This window comes from Geotrypetes seraphini, chromosome 17 (genome assembly GCF_902459505.1).
Source record: "Geotrypetes seraphini chromosome 17, aGeoSer1.1, whole genome shotgun sequence".
Taxonomy (NCBI): Eukaryota; Metazoa; Chordata; class Amphibia; order Gymnophiona; family Dermophiidae; genus Geotrypetes; species Geotrypetes seraphini.
In genome coordinates, this window is record NC_047100.1 from 21,823,723 (window position 1) to 21,843,231 (window position 19,509).

At 41.5% G+C, this 19,509-nt stretch overlaps 1 protein-coding gene across 4 annotated transcripts in view; it reads left to right on the forward strand.

Annotated features, from left to right (window-relative positions):
* SYNPR (synaptoporin) overlaps nucleotides 1-7,862 on the forward strand; it is a 425,318-nt gene extending 417,456 nt beyond the window's left edge. For all 4 annotated transcript variants that reach the window (XM_033925907.1, XM_033925910.1, XM_033925906.1 and 1 more), the window contains one exon: nucleotides 3,224-7,862. In XM_033925907.1, coding sequence (XP_033781798.1) covers nucleotides 3,224-3,523 — 300 coding nt within the window. In that variant the 3' untranslated portion in view covers nucleotides 3,524-7,862. The remainder of the gene's footprint in view (nucleotides 1-3,223) is intronic.
* The last annotated feature ends 11,647 nt before the right edge of the window (nucleotides 7,863-19,509 follow it).

The window sequence follows — 19,509 nt, forward strand, 5'->3', positions numbered from 1 at the left end:
CAAGGTAGGAAAAATGATTTTATTATAAATTTAGTGATCAAAATGTGTCTGAATTTATATCTGCTGTCTATATTTTACACTAAGGTCCCCTTTTACTAAACCGCAATAGAGGTTTTTAGTGCAGGGAGCCTATGAGTGTCGAGAGCAGCGCTGGGCATTCAGCGCAGCTCCCTGCGCTAAAAACTGCTATCGTGGTTTAGTAAAAAGGGAGGGGGGTATGTGTCTGTTTTTGTATGGTTGTTAGTGAGGTGACAATGCATAGAGTCATCTGCTTTGACCTCTTTGAAAAACCCTGGAATAGGAATGATGATTAACATTTTCTATGCGTACAGTGTGCTTTGTGGTTTTTTTTTAATTTTATTGTTGGTAGATCATTTTGACTTGGTCATTTTAAAAGTAGCTCGCGAGCCCAAAAAGTGTGGGCACCCCTGGTTTATGTGAATGAATGGCTCAGGCTTGTGATACTGCGCTGAAAGATTCAATCCAAGCGCTGCATGGAAAAGATTGTCAGCATCTTAACTGAAAGCGTGTTGGGTCCAAAGATTTGTGTGAAAGGACTCTATTTAAAGCTTACGTGTTTTATATATTTTATATATGTGATATATTTTTTATGATTATTTTCAATAAATTATAATTTCCCAAAGGTTGATGTGCATAGATCCTTCCCCATTTGATTTTTGTTCTGTTTTGCGTGGGGTTGAGTTTTCCTGTTTTCAGCTCTTTAGCCCAGTAAATTTCTATCTGCATGCAATCAATTTTCTGTATGTGTCATAATTGCCCCTTTTCTGAAGTCATCCAATAATTCATTTTCTTGAATGGCTAACCCCCCACCACCCCTTTTTTTACAAAGGCACAATAGCGGTTGCCGCGCAGCAAATGTTCCGACGCCAGTTGAATCCCTATGGACGTCAGAGCGATTACCGTGGGTCGCCGTGATAATTGCCTTTGTAAAAGGGGACCTTAATGATTAGGGCAGGATTAGCGTGTGAGCCCTTACCACCTCCAAACTAGTGTCGGTAAGAACTCACATGCTAATTTTTTTCATGATATCATGCAAATGGCATCATTAGCGCATTAGGGTGTGTCAAATTTAGGGGTAGATTTTTTTTATTTTTTTCAAACTTTACAAATTACTAGTGACCAAATTATGCAGTTATGCATGATGAATCTAAAGCTATCTTCAGACACCCCTACATGTCCTGTTTGCCTGTTTGATTAGGAAGGAAGGAAGTTCTTCACCCAGAGAGAGTGGTGGAGAGCTGGAACGCTCTTCCGGAGTCTGTTGTAGGGGAAAACACCCTACAGGGTTTCAAAACTAAGCTGGACAAGTTCCTGCTAAACTGGGACATATACAGGTGAGGCTGGACTCATTTAGAGCACTGGTCTTTGACCTGGGAGCCGCCGGGTGAGCAGACTACTGGACAGGATGGACCACTGATCTGACCCAGCAGCGGCAATTCTTATGTTCTTATTAGATTGTAAGCTTTACTCAGCAGGAACTGTCTCTTGAATGTTTTAATGTACAACACTGTGTACATCTAGCAGTGCTATATGAGTAGAACTTCTCCCATTTCCATCATGGGAGTAACGCTGTGGAACAAATTAACTGGATCGCTATCTGATTTTCAGAAGTTTAAAAAAATCCTTAAAACTACTTTATTTCTATGGGAGGGGCCTTGAGTGCCTAGGCCAATCAGAGCCATAGACCCCTCCCCCGTGTGGAAGGGGAAGGCCCGCCATTGTAAAGAGGCAAGCTTGGCAGCCAGAGGGAGAAGGCATCCCTCCGAGCCACCGTACTACAAAAGGTATGGGGGTGTCACGGGGTTTAGGTCTGGGACAAGGAGCTCAAGTCTGGGGGTGGTCATGGATTGGGAGATCATGGGTTTGGGGGGGCCTGTGGGCAGAAGGGAGTGGTCATCCCTCCTGCCCATCGCGGTTGGGGGGGATTTGGGGGGCTCCGGCACGAGGGAGTGAGCATCCTTCCTGCTGGGGTACTTCAAAGGGGGGGGTTAGGGATGGCAGCAGGAGAAATTGAGTATCCCTCCTGCCGCAGACAGTATCGGGGGGGGGAGAGGGGGTGCTGCCACTCAGTTGATAGCAGCAAGGAGATTCACTTGCCGCGGTCAGCTCAGCAGCAATGAGATTCTCTAACCAGTGCCTATGACAAGGGTGTCGGTTAAAGAATTGGGATGATTAGGCGGGGTTAAGCGCAATTGTGTATAGGACGCTGTTATGCGATTCTGAGCCACTTCTTAAGTGGCTGCAGAAACCAGCGTCATTCAGAATTTCCCCCTTAGTGTCTCTATGGGTAATATAAATTGATAATTGGGGCACAAAATGCATTAATATACAATGGAAACACATAAAAACTACTATGTTATCATATTTCAGTAATCTGTGTATTTTTGCATAATTTCCTACAAATTTCAGGTAGTTAAATAACATATTACACAAAATTTAAAGCTGGTTATTGATGTTCCACATGAAGTTGTACCATATTTGTCACTGGTGCTTGTTAAAATTATGATATCTCCAAAATTCACACACCCTATCAGCGCATGCCCATTAATAGGGAAAACGGAAAATCAGCCATTTTCCAGCTGTGCTAAAATTGGCCTTGGCGCTCGAAAAAAAGACCCATGTAAGGGTGCACTGCAGCCATGTTCTAACGCAGCTGATAAAAGGAGACTTAAGAAGACCGCGTCTCAAAAAGATTGAGCACGCACGCATGTTTCTTTATTCCTTGTGATCTTTCAATTGCAATGGCTTTTAAAAATGATACAGTCAAACCTCGGTATGCGAGTAACCCGGTTTGCGAGTGTTTTGCAAGATGAGTGGGAGAATTAGAAGATCTTGAGCATGTGCAGATGCATGCTCAAGGCAGGCAGGCAGAAGCCGGAAGATCTTCTAGGCACACGATCTGTGCCTTTGTGCCGGTGCTAGACGGGGGGGGGGGGGGGGGGGGGGGAAGGTAAGTTTAAGTTGTTCGGGCGGGGGGGCCGGTGCCTTTGCGAGCGGGGGGGAGCGATGCCGGTTATCGGGGGTGGGAACGTATCAAAGCACGTTTCCATTATTTTCTATGGGGAAACTCGCTTTGATAAACGAGCATTTTGGATTACGAGCATGCTCCTGAAATGGATTATGCTCGTAATCCAAGGTACCACTGTATATGATGTTAAGAAAATAACAGTGTGTGACTCTCTTTCTTTTTTTTTTTTTCTAGGTGTTTGGATTCTTGAACTTTATTCTCTGGGCTGGGAATATTTGGTTTGTTTTTAAGGAGACTGGTTGGCATTCTTCTGGCCAGAGATATCCTCAAGAAAGCACAGAAAAGCAGTCGAGCAGTTTCAACCAGACTTATAGCCAACAAGGCAGTTATAACCAACAAGGCAGTTATAACCAAGACACCTATGGGCCAACTGGTGGGTATAGCCAGCAGGGAGGCCTGGGCCAGCAAGCTAACTTTGGCCAAATGGGTGGATATAACCAAGCTGGCCCAACTTCCTTTGCCAATCAGATTTAACCGGTCATCATTAACATGCTTTCTTTAAACAGTTTAAGAACATAAATTTTCAGTGGCACTGATAGTTTAAAAAAAAAAAATTCCTAAATCGACGAATACTGCACCGGCTGGCCAATTCTAGATAGTCCACCTAAACTTGGGCACTTACATCGGTGTGCCCAGCCAACATTGGCACCTAACTTAATTGATTAATAGGCTTAGTCGGTATCAGTGATTGGCCATTAACATCTCATAATTGGATTTAACGGGACGTAATTGAAAGTTAGGCGCCTAGCTCGAAAAACATGATTCTATAAAAAGTAGGTGTCTTACTTAAATGTGGGTGTGTGTAGGGGGCAAATCATGGGCGTGTTTACGAGTCAGGGGCCTCTGTGAGCTAGGCACAGGTATTTAAGGCAAATAAATCCTGGCATAAATTGGGTGTGCCTAAAGTCAGGAAGCCTGTTAGGCGGTGCTAAGTGTGATTCTGTACAGCGTGCCTATCTTTTATAGAATTGCGCTTAGTACCATTCTAATCTGCGCTGATTTTATAGGTGGCCTATATAGAATTAGGCCTAGGGTGTTTAAATTGAAGTCTATAATGCTGGTGACTCTTTCCGATAGGCATGACGTTGTGAACAGATGCACAGTCATAGGCGGTAAACGAGTCAATGTTACTTGTACTGTATAGATAACTAATGTAGTTTTGTACCGTATATGTGCTTTAAGTGCAAAAAGCATTTTGTAGCCTCGATCCCTTAGCATCTTGTGTGCAATATTGAGAAGCTTAGGAAGTAGGCCTCATGTTTTCATTTGTATTTTGTGTAAAAAAAAAAAAAAAAAAGCCAACATTTATGATTTCTGAAAATTAAACTGTGAATTATGAAGCATGGAAGGTTGTTAAGTCTGAAAATATTCCTCTCTGTACGTGTTAGAAACTTTTTATTATTTTTACCAGTGTGCGTGGTTAGGTGTGCAAATGCAGGTTTTTCAGTAAAACAAAATATTTAGATCAGGTGTTAAAGAATTTTCCAGTTTCTTTCAGTATTCCTTTATTAGATAAATGTTTAAGTAAATGTATGAAAATTTTATATATTTTGGAAACTTAACTAATAGTATTTGACTTACTAAGGATTCTAATACTTTGTAAGGATTCAAAGTCTGTTTTCGTTATGGGGCATTATGAAACATGGACCAATATTTAGCCCATTTCTGCATATATTCATCTCCTACTCATGTGGTTTCTATTGGTGTTTTGTGGCTATTCATATGTGATTTGTATTAATTGAGGACCAAGTAACTGTTATGTGTTTACAAAAAAATAATTTATTTTACTAGAATAAAAGAAGTGCAGATAACAGAAATGTATCCTATACGATCCCTTGCCACTTTCCCTTCTTGCAAGAGGCCCGTGTTACCTTTTGAATGGTTTACCAATTCCTCCAGACATTATCCAAAATGCAGGCATTTCTGAGTTCCATTAAAAATATGGACTCAGCCAAAATATATAACTGGCGAATATAAAGGGTGATCCCATGAGGAGCTGGTAGATTTAAGAAGCAAGGAGACAGATAAATACCATATTCTAGTCATTTATGCATGTATGTGGAAATAAAAATTTAGAGTGGAGGAAACCGAGCGGAAACACTACATTTAAACCTCTCTATCAAAATACTCTGACCACTGCGAACACTCTCTCATAGCAGAAAAGGAAAAAGCCTCAGATCAAGGGTAGGCGATTCCGGTCCTCGAGAGCGACAGGCAGGTCAGGTTTTCAGGATATCCACAATGAATATGCATGAGATAGATTTGCATCTCAAGGAAGCAGTGCATGCAAATCCATCTCGATTAAAATAAATATTGGAACACAACTTGCTCAACTATGTGAAAATCAAATCAAACACTGAGACAAGCATATTGAAACCAGATAACCTGATATCACAGATGAGTTAGATAGTGAACTTCAAATACCCACGAACCAAACGGTGGTTACTTGGGTATGAACATCATCATTAGATCACTTCAAAACCCGTGGTGGGCTGTTTAAATCTTCAACCCCCTGACGAAGCATGAATTAGCGAAACGGCTGACCTCTTGTTGGGTGAAAGCTAAGTATTTCTATTAAATTACAGTCTGAATAAAACTAATTTTGAGCATTTTATTAAAACAAGCGTACCACGTGATAGTGTTTGAAGTTCACTGTCTAACTCGTCTGTGATATCATGGATATCCTGAAAACCTGACCTGTCTGTGAGTCTCGAGGACCTGAACTGCCTACCCCCACCTCGGATCATGGAGTGCCAGCAATTCTACCACACACACATCACAGGCATAAAAAACCTTCAGTGCTCCTCATGAAATATTGTAACACCCTTGTGTCTGACCTATATACTTTTGCAAACCCCTCAAAATGGATTTGTTGTTTTTTGGGGTTTTTTTTTATACATAGCCCCCCCATGGCAGCCAGCGTTTCATGGTCTATGACCACTTCATCAGGGTACTTGGGACTGTATCTAGGAAAGCAAATTAATATAAGGAAGTCGGTTTATCAAAAGGCTTTCAGGCTTAAAGATAAAAATAAAGACAAACTGTTGTACTCGCAGATATATACAAGCTCTTCCTTCTTCCTTGATCTGTAGTTCACCATGGTGTTTTCGTGTTTAAATGTAGCGTTTGTGTATGTGGAAATACACGTGTGAATGGGTATTTACTGGTTATGCGGTACTCTGTAATGTGAGTCGTACACCTCAGTATTCAAAGGCACCTGCTTTGGAGGTGAGTGGAGTACACACTTGTGTAGATCCTAAAATAGCATAATCTATGCGCATACTTTCACAATCTAGCATTTACAAAAGCTCTGTGGCTGGCGTGCGTGCTTACTTTTTAACAAAATAAACTCCAAATAGGCTCATGCTTGGTACCTAGGTGTCCCTTCCTAGAATTACTTCACAAGGGTAATTCAGTGGAGGGGAGTCTATTTTTAGGTGTCAAGAATGCACCTCTTCAGAGCCTATTCGGTAAAGGAAATTAGGTATACTAGCTAAAGTGGACCCTGAGGTTATGAGTTTAATTCCCACTGCAGCTTCTTGTAGCTCTGGGCAAGTCACTTAACATGTCATTTACCCCAGGTACATAATAAGTACCTGTATAAGCTGCTTTGATTGTAACCAAACAGAAAAAGCAATATATCACGTTCTTTACCCTTTTCAATCAAGCTATTGTGACATCATTGATGAGGTTGACTCTTATTGGTGGAATGAGGCATTCTGACATCAGAATGTCAGCTCTGGTTACCAGAGACTGAAACTCTTCACACTAAGGGGGGGAGTTAGCAACATAGACCACTGGGAATGGAGGCGTGGCTTAGTGGTTAGAGAAGCTGCCTCAGCACCCTGAGGTTGCGAGTTCAAATCCCACCGCAGCCCCTTGTTTGGGCAAAGTCACTGAACACTTCATTGTCCTATGTAAACCACTTTGTGTAAAACCCACAGAAAAAGCAGTATATGAAGTCCCATCCCCTTTACCTTTATAAAGGTCAAATTTGCACCTATGTTTTAGGTATAACCTTGTACACCAGCCTTGGAGCTCTTTTAAATGCTACCACCTAGATTGTGATACTATGAACACAGATTATTATATTTGTTTATGTTTATTTTAGTCTTGATATACCCCCATTATTGACCATGCAGATCAAATCGAATAGAAAGGAACTCCTTAAATGGACAGAAAAGTATTCATTCGCAGCAAAGGAATAAGGTCAAGAGAGTAAAGGGATACCCTAGTAGAGAGGACGCAGACTCTGCATCTGTGGCACACAGGACCACCATTTTTCAAAACATTATTATGCAGGTTGTTCGTTATCGCCTGCTTGTAGGCTGTAGAAAATAATATATGTTGTGTGTGGACAAAATGTTAAATGTAGATAATGGTAGTTGGATGTCATTTTAATTTTATGAATGTTTGCTACTTGGAAACCGCTTCGAGCTTAGGCAGTATACAAATTTTTTAAATAAATGAATCTATCAGTGTAAATGTGTTGTTTATCGGTGGTTGTTTCTCCTGTAGCATCTGAGGCTTTTTCCTTTTTTCCTCTTATTTGTGAATAATGCTGTGTCATCCTTAGTGTTTAATTTACTGGAGTGAGTGAATGTTTCGATAAGAGGTTATTGAATATCCCACCCATTCTACATCCATGTGAGCTCCCAGTTCCAAATATTTGCCTTTGAACACTGGCCTTTGGTTCCACCATACTGGGTAGCCAGTAAATGGTCGTTTGCAAGCACATAGGACTGAATTTCATAAATGGCACTGAAAAATCGGCACCGACATTAAAAAAAAAAACCCAAAACACGCTAAGCGGTATTCTATAAATAGCGTTCAAGTTTAGATGCCATTCATTGGCTCCGGGAACCACACCTAAATCTAGGCATGACCATTTATGACAACGACACTGGCGTAAATCCTTGTACCTAAATTAGGCACAGTTCCCTCTTCTTCTATAACGGCACACATAAATTATAGGAATGTCCCTGATCTGCCCATGGTCATGCCTCCTTTGAGAGGCCATGCATACAATGTAGTTTAAGTTTTATAAGAAGATAATTAAATATTGATTAAACTAATCTATATTGGTAGGGAGGTGGGGTAACAGCCAGTGATGTTATAAGGAGGCAAGAGAGTAATATATTTCTCTCTTGGAGTAATCCCAATTTGGGAAACACACACTCCTAAGTCTGAGGCTAGTCCCTATTAGTATTAAATTAAACTCAATTCAATCTAATTAAAAGACTAACAGTCCAATTAATAAATTTAATGAAAAGTTGAGTTTTTTATAGGGAATTTAAAATCAGGGCTCATTTTTGATCTTTTACAAATGGTCTTTAATAACTGTTTACTGGCACCTAAGCTCAGTGAAAAATGCAGTTTAAACATTGTTTTTCACCGATTTTCAAGGCGCCTACTGGCACCTTAAAAATCAGCCCCTGAATTGCGCCTCCGTGGCTAACACCGGAAGTGGCATTAGGCAGCAAAAAGTGCCTTTAGAGGCACGATTCACATCATAGATAGGTGCCGGAAATAGAGGCTCGGAAAACCCTGTCCTACATTTCCAGTGCCTTCCTCTGCCAGAGGCGCAATTCTGTATTCAGCGCCATCGCATGATTGTCACACGATCAGCGGCCGCTGCTAAGGTGGCCGCCAGCAACAGCGTCAGTTAAAAGAATCCGGGCCAAAATGTATGCGCAGATTCAGGCGCGTAAATATTTGCACATAACGTTTAATTGATTCCAATTAGCACTGATAATTGATTTTTACCCCCTCTTTCACTAAGGTGCGCTATGCATTTTAGGGCACAATAAATATTAGCGTTCGCTAATCACGCGCTAAATGCTAACACGTGGATGTTATCCTATGGACGCATCGGCAGTTAACGCACACGTTGATTGAGGGCGTGCTAAAACGCTTAGCGCACCTTGGTAAAAGAGGGCCTTAGTGTCAAATTATTGGCACTAATTGACTCGTTATTCAATGAAATTGGGCACATACCCTAATTTGTATGTGCAATTTGTAGAATTAGGGGAGGGGGGAATAAAATTAACATACATTCATAAATAAATAGAATATGAGCATTTACAGCCCTTGTTGCCATCTAAATTTAGGCAGTGCGGTATAAAAATATAACCCAGAGTGTACATAGCAAATTAATTTCACATCATTCATTTCTTTTCCATTCAGCCTAAGCTCGGAAGAATAGTGGCATAACCAAAACCAAGCATCTGCCTCTCTAATAACAGCATCTTAATATGTAACAACATGTACATGCTATAATGTTGATAGCATTCTAACATACACAGTGTAAATTATTTCATATATAATTATCAGTCTATGACTACTTAAGTGGATGAATCTATATTGTGATATCCATTTGATTCTAATAAAGTTATTGTATACAATGCACGCTATGCTGCACATGTGTCTTGAAATTTCAAGCCTTCAAAAAGTAAGTTCTGACAAATATGTGGTTTTTTTTTAAACAAGCGTAACATTGATTCTTACCGTGTAATATATTTTTGTGGTCATTTTGGGGCGCCTTCTCCAACGCCACGTGTTATCTCTGTCCTGAGCAGTGTTTCTCTGACCAGCATTCTAAATAAAAGTACTCTCCATATATATGGCATGGTAGATTGATTGCAAGTAAGTGCGCTTTCAAAATGGTCCAGAAGTAATAATAAGCAAAAAAAAAATCTTCAGTTCACAATTTTCAAGCACTCACATGTGTAAAAAAATTTTTTTTTTTTTTTTGCTTGCTGGTTTTATTGCTTGATATTTGTATGGAGAAACCTGATGAAGGTAAACACAAAACAGCAGAGAACACCAAATCATCAAACTGGTAAGCACACTTTTAATCAAGTTTTAAATTTATTTTAAAATGTTTATACTGCCTAATCAGATTTCTAGGCAGTGTACATTAATCAAAAGTAGTATGCAATGTACATTAAAACTAAGATAAAATAACTAAATTAGTGAGTAGATTAATATACCAAACAGACTGGCAGGACATACGTCCACAGGAGGGAAGGGGGGAATGAACTACAGTGTTCCCCCGTGAACTCGCGAATCGTGGACTCACTCATTCGTGGACTGCTCCGACCGCCTCTTCCTGAAGTAAAGTCGGGCTATACCAATCAGGAGCTGCATGTCAAAGCAGCTCCTGATTGGTTTAGCCCGACTTTACTTCAGGAAGAGGCATTTGGAAGCAGACCGCGAGTGATTTTCTTTACCTGCTGGCGCCCCAGCTGCCCTCCTGCCTTTTGACAGGCGAAAAAATGCATTCGTGGTTTTTTTGAAATTTGCGGGGGTTCCTAGAACGGAAACCCCACGAAATTTTGGAGGAGTACTGTACACTATTGAGAGGAAAGGGAACATAGAAGGGGAAGACAAGAGGTAGGCGATGCCCAATCATATATCTGCTTATAAGAAACAGTTATAGTCCATAAGCGTTCAGTAAACAGAAATGTTTTTAGTTTTGATTTAAAATGGTTTAATTTGGTGCAGAATTTCAGAGGGAGGGAGCGGTATCTGAGACGATGTTGGCTCGCATAGTATTGATGTGTTTTAGGGACCCGACAAGGACCTGCATCAGAAGACCAAAGGATTCTAACAATGAGAAGATAATAATAAAATTAAGACAAAGCCTAGCACAAATACCATAACAAATTGATAAAAATTGATACAATTTGGGCATCCTATGTATGTTATCCTCCAGTTGTTGGGAGGAGCTAGCAAACAGAATTCTTATCTGCTGCTTTTTTTTTCTCTGCCAGATTCTTGTGCCATCAGAAAAGATGCCGTGTTTCTGGGAGATTTAAAATGTATTTATATGAAGAAGCATGTTGATTAAAATAATATTACAGTAATCTAAGACTTTTGGAGCTAAAATTCTGGGTATAGTATGCAATTTGGGGAAGTGGCGTAATTGATGATATACTGTATAATGGATGCACAGAGAGAATGATTTAAATGACTTGTCAAGATGTAAGGGGTTGGTGGTTGGACTTTGGAATATGGGGGATTTAAATTACTGTATGTTATATATTGGATAAAGATAAAGATGTGGGAGGCGGCATTAGGGAGATTTATGATGATGTGTTTATGTAAATTGCTTTGGGACTAGAGAGAGAGAGGTGATAAATGTATCTGAATATATAACTTATGGTGAGGGCCTCAATGTGCTTGTTTACGTAGAGCCCACCAATGCATTAATCCTGATTTGCTTTAAAACACACCAAAGAGTTCAGCTTATTTAACTGTATTAAACCAGTTTAAAATCTCTAAGCCTTACGCCCTGTCCATTAAAAGTTGATCCTAATGCTTTGATGCTAAGTGGTTTGTTGGAAAGGAATTGCCGATATGCATTTCTTTTATTATTCAGAAACCTATTCCCTGTAGAACGAGATAAGCAGAAAAGATCGCTTTCAGACTAATGTTTTATGCTTTCAAATCATCACTTTGCCTCGTGTTGACGTGCATAGCAATGTGGAGGTTTGAGTGCTTGATAACTCTCTCTCCGCAGCCATCGCCTTCCTTATCTGCACATGTTTCAGCTTGCTGAGCAGGATGTTATGATACTCAAGCTCTGGAGCAGGGCAGGTAATAAATAGCAACCTCCAATTTGCAAAATTTCTGGTCTGATGAAAAAGACCAGTATCTAGAGATACGCAACATGCAGCTTTTATCTTTCTTTTACGCTACAGAAGATGCTTTAATTAAAAAAAAAAAAAAAAAAATCATTGAGCTTGAAAAAAAAAAAAAAAAAGAATAGCTTTTGGTGCTGTTGAAATAAAATCTTACACAAATAGAATAAAAAAACTCCCACCAGAAAATATTTACAACAAAGGAAAAAGCCTCCGTTATATAGGTGGGGGGGTAACCCTCGCCACCAACCATCCAACTTAGGCAGAAAAAAAACTTTTGTTGCTAAACATATGCACCCTCTGCAAAATATACTTATGTTTAGTTTCAAAAAATCAGAGGAGCAACGCGTTTCCGATCCTAACGCAAAAAAGTAGCGCCTGAACGTATCTGTCCCAAGCCAGCCCACGACTGTTTCGTAGCCTAGACTAATAACGAAGGAACGGACGGTAGGTATTGCTCAGTTGATCTTAGCATTCTTGAAGGGGCATAACATATGAGAAGTCTATCCAACAATTATATGCATGTGTAAGTAGGAGCTCCACCTATTTACCACCTTTCCTTCACCCCGTGTCAATACCCCCCTGCAAACACCCCAGTGTATCGCAAACTGTGTGCTGTGGTACACTAATGTGCCGATCAAGGTTTCGGGTGTGCTGCAAAATTCCGGGGAGGAGGAGGCGCCGGCGCCCTCTTACCGCCTACAGGATGTGCCTCTCATGGCGAGAGGCACATTCTGTAGGCAACCAGCCATCGCGAACGCCTCTCCTTCGCTCTGCCTGTCTTCACTTCTAGCGCCCCTCACTGGTGGTTCAGGGCCCGCCTGGAGGGCCTTCGTGATAACGTCACGCATGCATGCGATATCATCACATCAACGTCCGTGCACTTCCGGATGCCTCGAGCTGCAGCCACTACATTGAGTGTGCCGCAACTTGACAAAGTTTGCGAAACACTGAAATACACATTAGGGAAATTAAGGGACTGCAGAAAAAGTACTTAGATATAAATTATGCATTTATATATTTATGTGCACAGATATATGCATATATGCTGAGTTCTAAACAAATATCCATGTAGCATGCATAAATGTGGGTGCCCAGGTTTTAGAATTGCCCTCCACAAGAAATTTAAAAAAAACTATATGAAAAACAAACTCCTGGGCCCGACCTTGAATCCTATCTCACCCTTCTAACATATATTTCTCTTTCTTCACAATCCCTGGTTGCTGCTGTCCAACCATCACTATTGTGAATGGCACCAGTGGCCAGGATTTGACATCATTGTTCTTACTAGAAAATGGCACTGGCTTGGGTCTGTCCCATACCAGCATCTTTGGTATAGAAAAATGAACAATGGCACCAGTCTAGAAGCAAATCCAACACAAGCCCCTCAAAAGACCAAAATACTACAACCACACTTTCGACCTGGTTTTCAGCACAGTATAGCTAATCATGAAAAACCAATGGAATATATGAAAAGAAGTCTATGAAAAGAAGTTCTTTTCATAGATTCCATTGGTTTTTCATGATTAGCTATACTGTGCTGAAAACCAGGTCGAAAGTGTGGTTGTAGTACCAGTCTAGAAACACCATTTACAATAGCCACCCTAGTGGGCAGGAGTAACTGAGGGTCACTCCTGCCCCATGAAGAGATTGCACTAGGTAAAGGTTGGCCAGAAGGATCAGGGAGAACCCAGGAGAATATTTTTATCTTTTGGAGCTGCAGTTGTCCTGCGATTTTTAAAAGGAAACACACATTTTGTTTTGTATTTCATTTCATTCAAACGAAAGACCAAGCATATTGGGTGATTATCTATTGTTGAGGCCCTGAGACTCGAACCACTTTGTGGTCCTGAAGAACTACAGTTACACAACCCTCCTCCGCCCCCCCTCTCTTGAAGCAAATGTAACATCAAAGGTTCCATTTCCGTAGTCAACAAAGAGATTTATTTTTCAGGTTAGTTGGCCGCGGCCTTGCCTCCTCTCCAAACAATGATTACATCTGTCCCATTTCTGCGGTACACGTCCCCTGCTTCTCTAATGCTGTCCTCGATTTTCTCATTGTGTTGGGAGCCATGAAATTAACCGCTGTGCTTTGCAACAATGTAACAACTGTGTGCGTAATCTATGACTAACACACGAACTGTGTGCGTAATTCTATGACTAACACACGAAATGGTGCACGGTCACTGGAGCAGGATAACCAAACGTTGTCTTCCGATCACTGGAATAACAAACTTTAAATTCTTGACTAATTTGCTGTGTTAATTGATGGGCGAATGAGCACTGATAATATGTGTGCGTTTGCTGCATCACCACAATTACATGTTCTTTTTTTTATTCATCAGTCACAGGACAGCTGGGACAGCTTGAACCACTTGAAAAAGGACCCGAATTGTCTGTGTAATGACACTGTTAGATGGGAAATTAAAGACTGTCTTTTATTTCTCAAAGATAATGAAAAGCCAGGAGCGGTAAGAAGGTGAACATCCTTATTTAGTACTCAACAGGAACTGTCTCAGCACCGGGAAAATATTTAATTCTAGAAGCCATCTGGTTCCAGCCACCGAGCTCATTGTTACAGAATATGTAGCCATCTGTGTAAGGTTGGGTACCCTTCCTGAGAACTGTAATTCAGAAATTATTTATTTATTATTAGAATATATATCTGCCTTAAACTAGACATTTTACAAAAAAAAAAATGCATAAATTGAACCATATAAATAACACCAACATTTGAAACATTACTTTCTCTGTTAGAAATGGTTGAACCTATTGCATTGATAGTCAATAAAAGAAATTGTCTACTAGTTTTTTAACCCATTACATTAACGGGTGCTAGAATAGATGTGTAGACTTTTAGCACAATGGGGCGCTGAGTTATTTTTCTCTCTCTTTTTCTTTCTGTATGTCTGTCTTTCTTTCTCTCTCCATGATCCCCTTTCTTTTTCTGTTTTTCTCTATCCCTGCCACCTTACTTTCTGTCTTTCTCCCTGCCCCCTCTCTTTCTTTCTTTCTTTCTGTCTTTCTCCCTGCCCCCTGTCTATGTCTTTCTTTTTGTCTTTCTCCTTTCCCCCTGTCTGTATCTTTCTTTCTGTCTCTCTCCCTGGCCCCTGTCTGTCTTTCTTTTAACTGTCTCCCTGCCCCATCTTTCTTTTTTCCTATCTCTCCCTGTCTTTCTGTCTCTCTTCCCCCTGTATGACTTTATTTCTGTCTCTCTCCCCCCCCGTGTCTGTCTGTCTTTCTGTCTCTCTCCCTGCCCCCCTGTCTTTCTTTTTTTCTGTCTGGCCCTGCCCCCCTGCCTGCCTATCTGTCTTTCTGTCTCCTTCCTGGCTTCTTGTCTGTCTGACTCTTTCATTCTGTCTCTCTCCCTGCCTGTCTTTCTTTCTGTCTCTCTCCCCATCTGACTGTTTCTTGCTGTCTCTCTCCCCCTGTCTATCTGTCTTTCTTTCTGTCTTTCTTCCTGGCCCCCTGTCTGTCGCTCATCCTGGCTTCCTGTCTGTCTGTATTTCTTTCTGTCTCTCTTCCTGACGCCCTGTCTTTCTTTATATCTGTTTCTCTCCCTGGCGCCCTGTCTGTCGCTCATCCTGGCTTCCTGTCTGTCTGTCTGTCTTTCTGTCTCTCTCCCTGCCCCCTGCGTGTCTTTCTTTCTGTTTCTATCCCTCTGTCAGTCTGTTTTTTTCTCTCTCTTCCCCTGTCTGTATTTCTTTCTGTCTCTCTCTCTCTCCCCCCTGTCTTTCTCTTTCTTTCTTTCTGTCTCTCTCCCTGGCCCCCCTGTCTGCATGTCTTTCTTTCTGTCTCTCTCCCTGGCCCCCTGTCTCTTTCTTTCAGTCTCTCTTCCCCTGTCTCTCTTTCTTTCTGTCTCTCCCCAAGCCTGTCTTTCTTTGTCTCTCTCCCTGGTCTCCTATCCGTCTGTCTTTTTTTCTGTCTCTCTCCCCCTTCCTGTCTTTCTTTCTATCTCTCTCCCCTTCTTTGTCTCTCTTCCTGGCCCCCTGTCTTTCTGTCTCTCTCCCTAGTCCCCTGTCTGTCTTTCTGTTTCTCTCCCTGTCTCTGTCTTTCTTTCTATTTCTCTCCCCCTATCTGTCTGTCTTTCATTCTGTCTCTCTTCCCCTGTCTGTCTGTCTTTCTTTCTCTCTCCCTGCCCCTCTAGCCACCGCTGCCAATTTAAGCCTGCTTTCCCGACACCGACGTTGATATTATCGTATGCTGAGATGCTTCCCTGCTGGGCAGTTATATTGTACTGCACATATGGAAGCAGGAAGTTTTAAAGTGCGCATGCGCACTAAGGGTTTTATTATTATTGATAGGTTTTTCTAGGTATGTGGCAGGATCATGTGAAATCTAATCACTAAAGATAGTGACTCAATCGCTGTTGGCCGAATCTCCAACAGTGATTGATTCACTATCAAGTTTGCATACAAACGATTTGCACGGAGGTGCAAATCATTTGCATGCAACCCTGACCAATTCAATTGCTTACTGAGTGATTGAGACATGCAAAAAGCCTTAATAGCAGTGACAGGGAAAACAGCCTCCTGTCACTGCTATTAGTGCTTCTGTGCCATGCCATGCAGGGGGGCTGTGCTGGCACCCTGGAGCAACCCCAAACCCCCCAAAAATGGCAGGAGGGTGCCCACTCCCTCCTGCCACTGGACGCTCCCACTCACCCCTCCCCCCCCGAACCAAGAAAAAAAATGGCAGGAGAGTTGCCCACTGCCACCAGATGCCCCCCTCCAGGCCCCAATGCCCTCCTGAAAGTTGGAAGCAGGAGGTACTGAAAACACCTCCTGCGACGATAAAGGGCCTCAGACTCCTCCCCAGTGCATCATGTGATGCACAGGGGAGGGGCCTAAGGCCCTGATTGGCTTTTTGTTCAGTTTTACAGCTAGTTTTGGCTATATTGGATCAAGTCTAGTTCCCCAAATTCTCAGGCCATTGCTTTAACCACTAAACTACCCCTCCATTCACTATGGCTGGTGTAAGTTCTGGTGCCTAAATTATATGTGTTTCTAACCTCTTAAACACCTACTTTTCTTGGAAAAATATGCTTCAGTCGGGTGCTTCTAGCTATCTGTATTTAGGTACACTGATAAAGAATTGCCCCCTATATGGATGGTGCTACTGAAAATTATCTGGCACTATCTAATCCTCCCTTTAACAAAAGCTTAGCACGGTTTTAGCACCAGCCGCAATGGTAACGACTCTAACGCTCATAGAATTCCTATGAGCGTTGGAGCTGTTACCGCCACAGCTGGCACTAAAAATTGTAAAATGGTGGGAGAAGAAGGTAAATAATCAAATAATCAGCACCATGGTAAAAGAAACCCCCCCCCCCAAAAAAAAAAATTAAAAAAAACCAACCCACAATGTACTAAACCATCCATCTAATATTCAAAGTGATTTAACAGGGCAGGAGAGGTATTTCAGTAGTACAATGAGACTGCCACTAGAGGTTCTGGCAGCCATTTTAAAGAGGCAGCTGCTTCGGGCAGGAGTGAGTAGGCATTGCTCCTGATTGTATGTCCCCCCCTCTAGACCACCAGGGAGCTTCTGGGTAGGCCTGAGGCCTAAAGGAGTGGGGGAGTTGTGCTAGCCTTGATTTTTCTTAAGGGTTGGGGGGGGATCAGAACAGCATGGGGTTTAGATCCAGAGGGTAGGAGGGAGGATTGGAAAGTGGGTAGGCAACTCCAGGTGTGAAGGGATTAGAAGTGCAATTTATGCAGTTCAGGGAATGGAAGAGAGGATCAGAAGGGAGACCGTACTACCCTTGGAGTTGGGAGAGGGATCAAAATCATTGCAGGAGGGTGAAGCCTGGCTATAAACCCTTATGCAAGTCCCAGCTGATATTCAGCCAGGACCCACATAAGCTTGGCAGCTTCCATAGTAATATTTAGCTCCAGATATCCAGGGCTAGCTCTGCCCCAAGCAGTGTTTTTAAAAATGCTTACTGCCACAGCTGAATATCAACCAGATTCTCTTTTGTCAATTTTAATAATTTTTTTTAAACTTAAAATATTTTTGAAGAAATATATATATTTGAAAGTGAATTGCTTACCTCATAATACATATTAATAAGCTGTAAATTATTCAAACACATTAAATTTTTTAAAAGAGATGGTTGAGTCATAATAGCATTTTACTGAAATCAGAAAAAGCACTTGAAAGGTGCCTTTGAAATCCCCAATGCTGTGAAAAATCTTTTAATCATTTTGCTCATCAGATAGGTCTGAAAAACATCAAAATGCTGAAAGTCCTTTAAATGAGAAAAATACTTTATGTGCTTATTTTTTGTCCATAAGCAGTCCAACATTCTCATGTCAAATAAGGCAAGTCCAAATTGGTTGTTGAGATGTGAAAGCACAATTTTTTTTATTTTTTTATTTTTATTTTTTGCACTCTCTAAATAGCTTAAGCCCAGAATTTGGGCATTCTGCTTAACTCTATGGATAGAGATATTCAGTCACTAGCTGGACAACTCTGCGGATAAATTTAGGCCGGCAATAAAGAAGTCCTAACGTAAACCACACAGCTATCTATGCACCTTCTAAGGGACTGATTCTACAAATGGCGTCCTGATTGTAGGCAGCGCTAGACATCCTACGACCGTCTCACCAGCCAACTGGGAATTGCATTAAAAAAAATTAATTCTTGAGCGAATATAGGCATCTCACTCACACCTAAAAAGGCATCTAGGCATGCCTACCATTGCCCAAGGCTGGTGTGGTTGTGGTTTCCACCAGAGGTGGCTTTGGGTGTCCATAAGCGTCCCTAAGCGTCTCCGTAGGTGTGAGACAGATGCCTTTAATGTAAGCCTGTAAAGTGCTGTCCTACATTTAAGGCATCGGTTAGACAAAAGCACGCAATTCAGTAAAGGACGCCGATGTGTGATTGACACGCAATTGGCGGTCCAAGATCAGCATCCTTTAGAGAGAATCAGGCCCTAATTCTATAAACCTGCATGCTCAATTTGATGCTTGCTTAGCATGCAAATTTGCAGGTGCAAGTTTAGAACACTGTCAGTTATCTACATAACTTGATACAATAATTAGCTGCTAATTGACATTAACAACTAATTATTGGCTATAATTGGAGCTAATTTGTACAAATTAGCAGGTTATGTATGTAACTTCCCTTAGTCAGAATTCTGCAAATTTGCACATGCAAAATCCATAGCACACAAATGCTAGAGGCCATAAACCTGGGAAGTGCATGGATAAGTAAGGGATGTGGACCTGGGAGGGGCATGACCAGGTTAGGGCATACCTAGCAAGTGCGCTCACGTTATATAATACAGTGTTCCCCCGCTCATTCACGAATCGCGGACTCACTCATTCGCAATCTGCTCCACTCGGATTGCAAGTCTCTTAAGACTCACCAATGAATCCAGCCCAGGTAAGGATCCACGGGGTCATATAATTCTAAGGTGCATTCTGATAAAGATCTATTATGTGATATTTTTTTGTCAAGCTGAAAAATCAGAGGGACCTAATGGTATTATGCTTAAGAATTATGGTATAAAAGCTTTAGTCCCTATTCCTCATCACTGCATCAAACCAGAGGCTACAGTTCCCAACTAGTGGGTCTTTTTCTATAGAGAAGTTGTCATATTTGGCAACAGCTGCGGATGGAACGCCATGCAAGGGATGTTAAGGATTCTGACTGGCAGATTTTTTGTTTATGGCAGGAGGCTGCACAGAATCAGGAGAGGGAAAGACTGAAGTCTCCGTTTAAGTTAGAAGGTAAAATACAAGAGTTACCTATGTTAGCGAGTGAAACAAAAAAAGTTGCCCCAGGACTCTCTCTGCTTCCACCTATGTC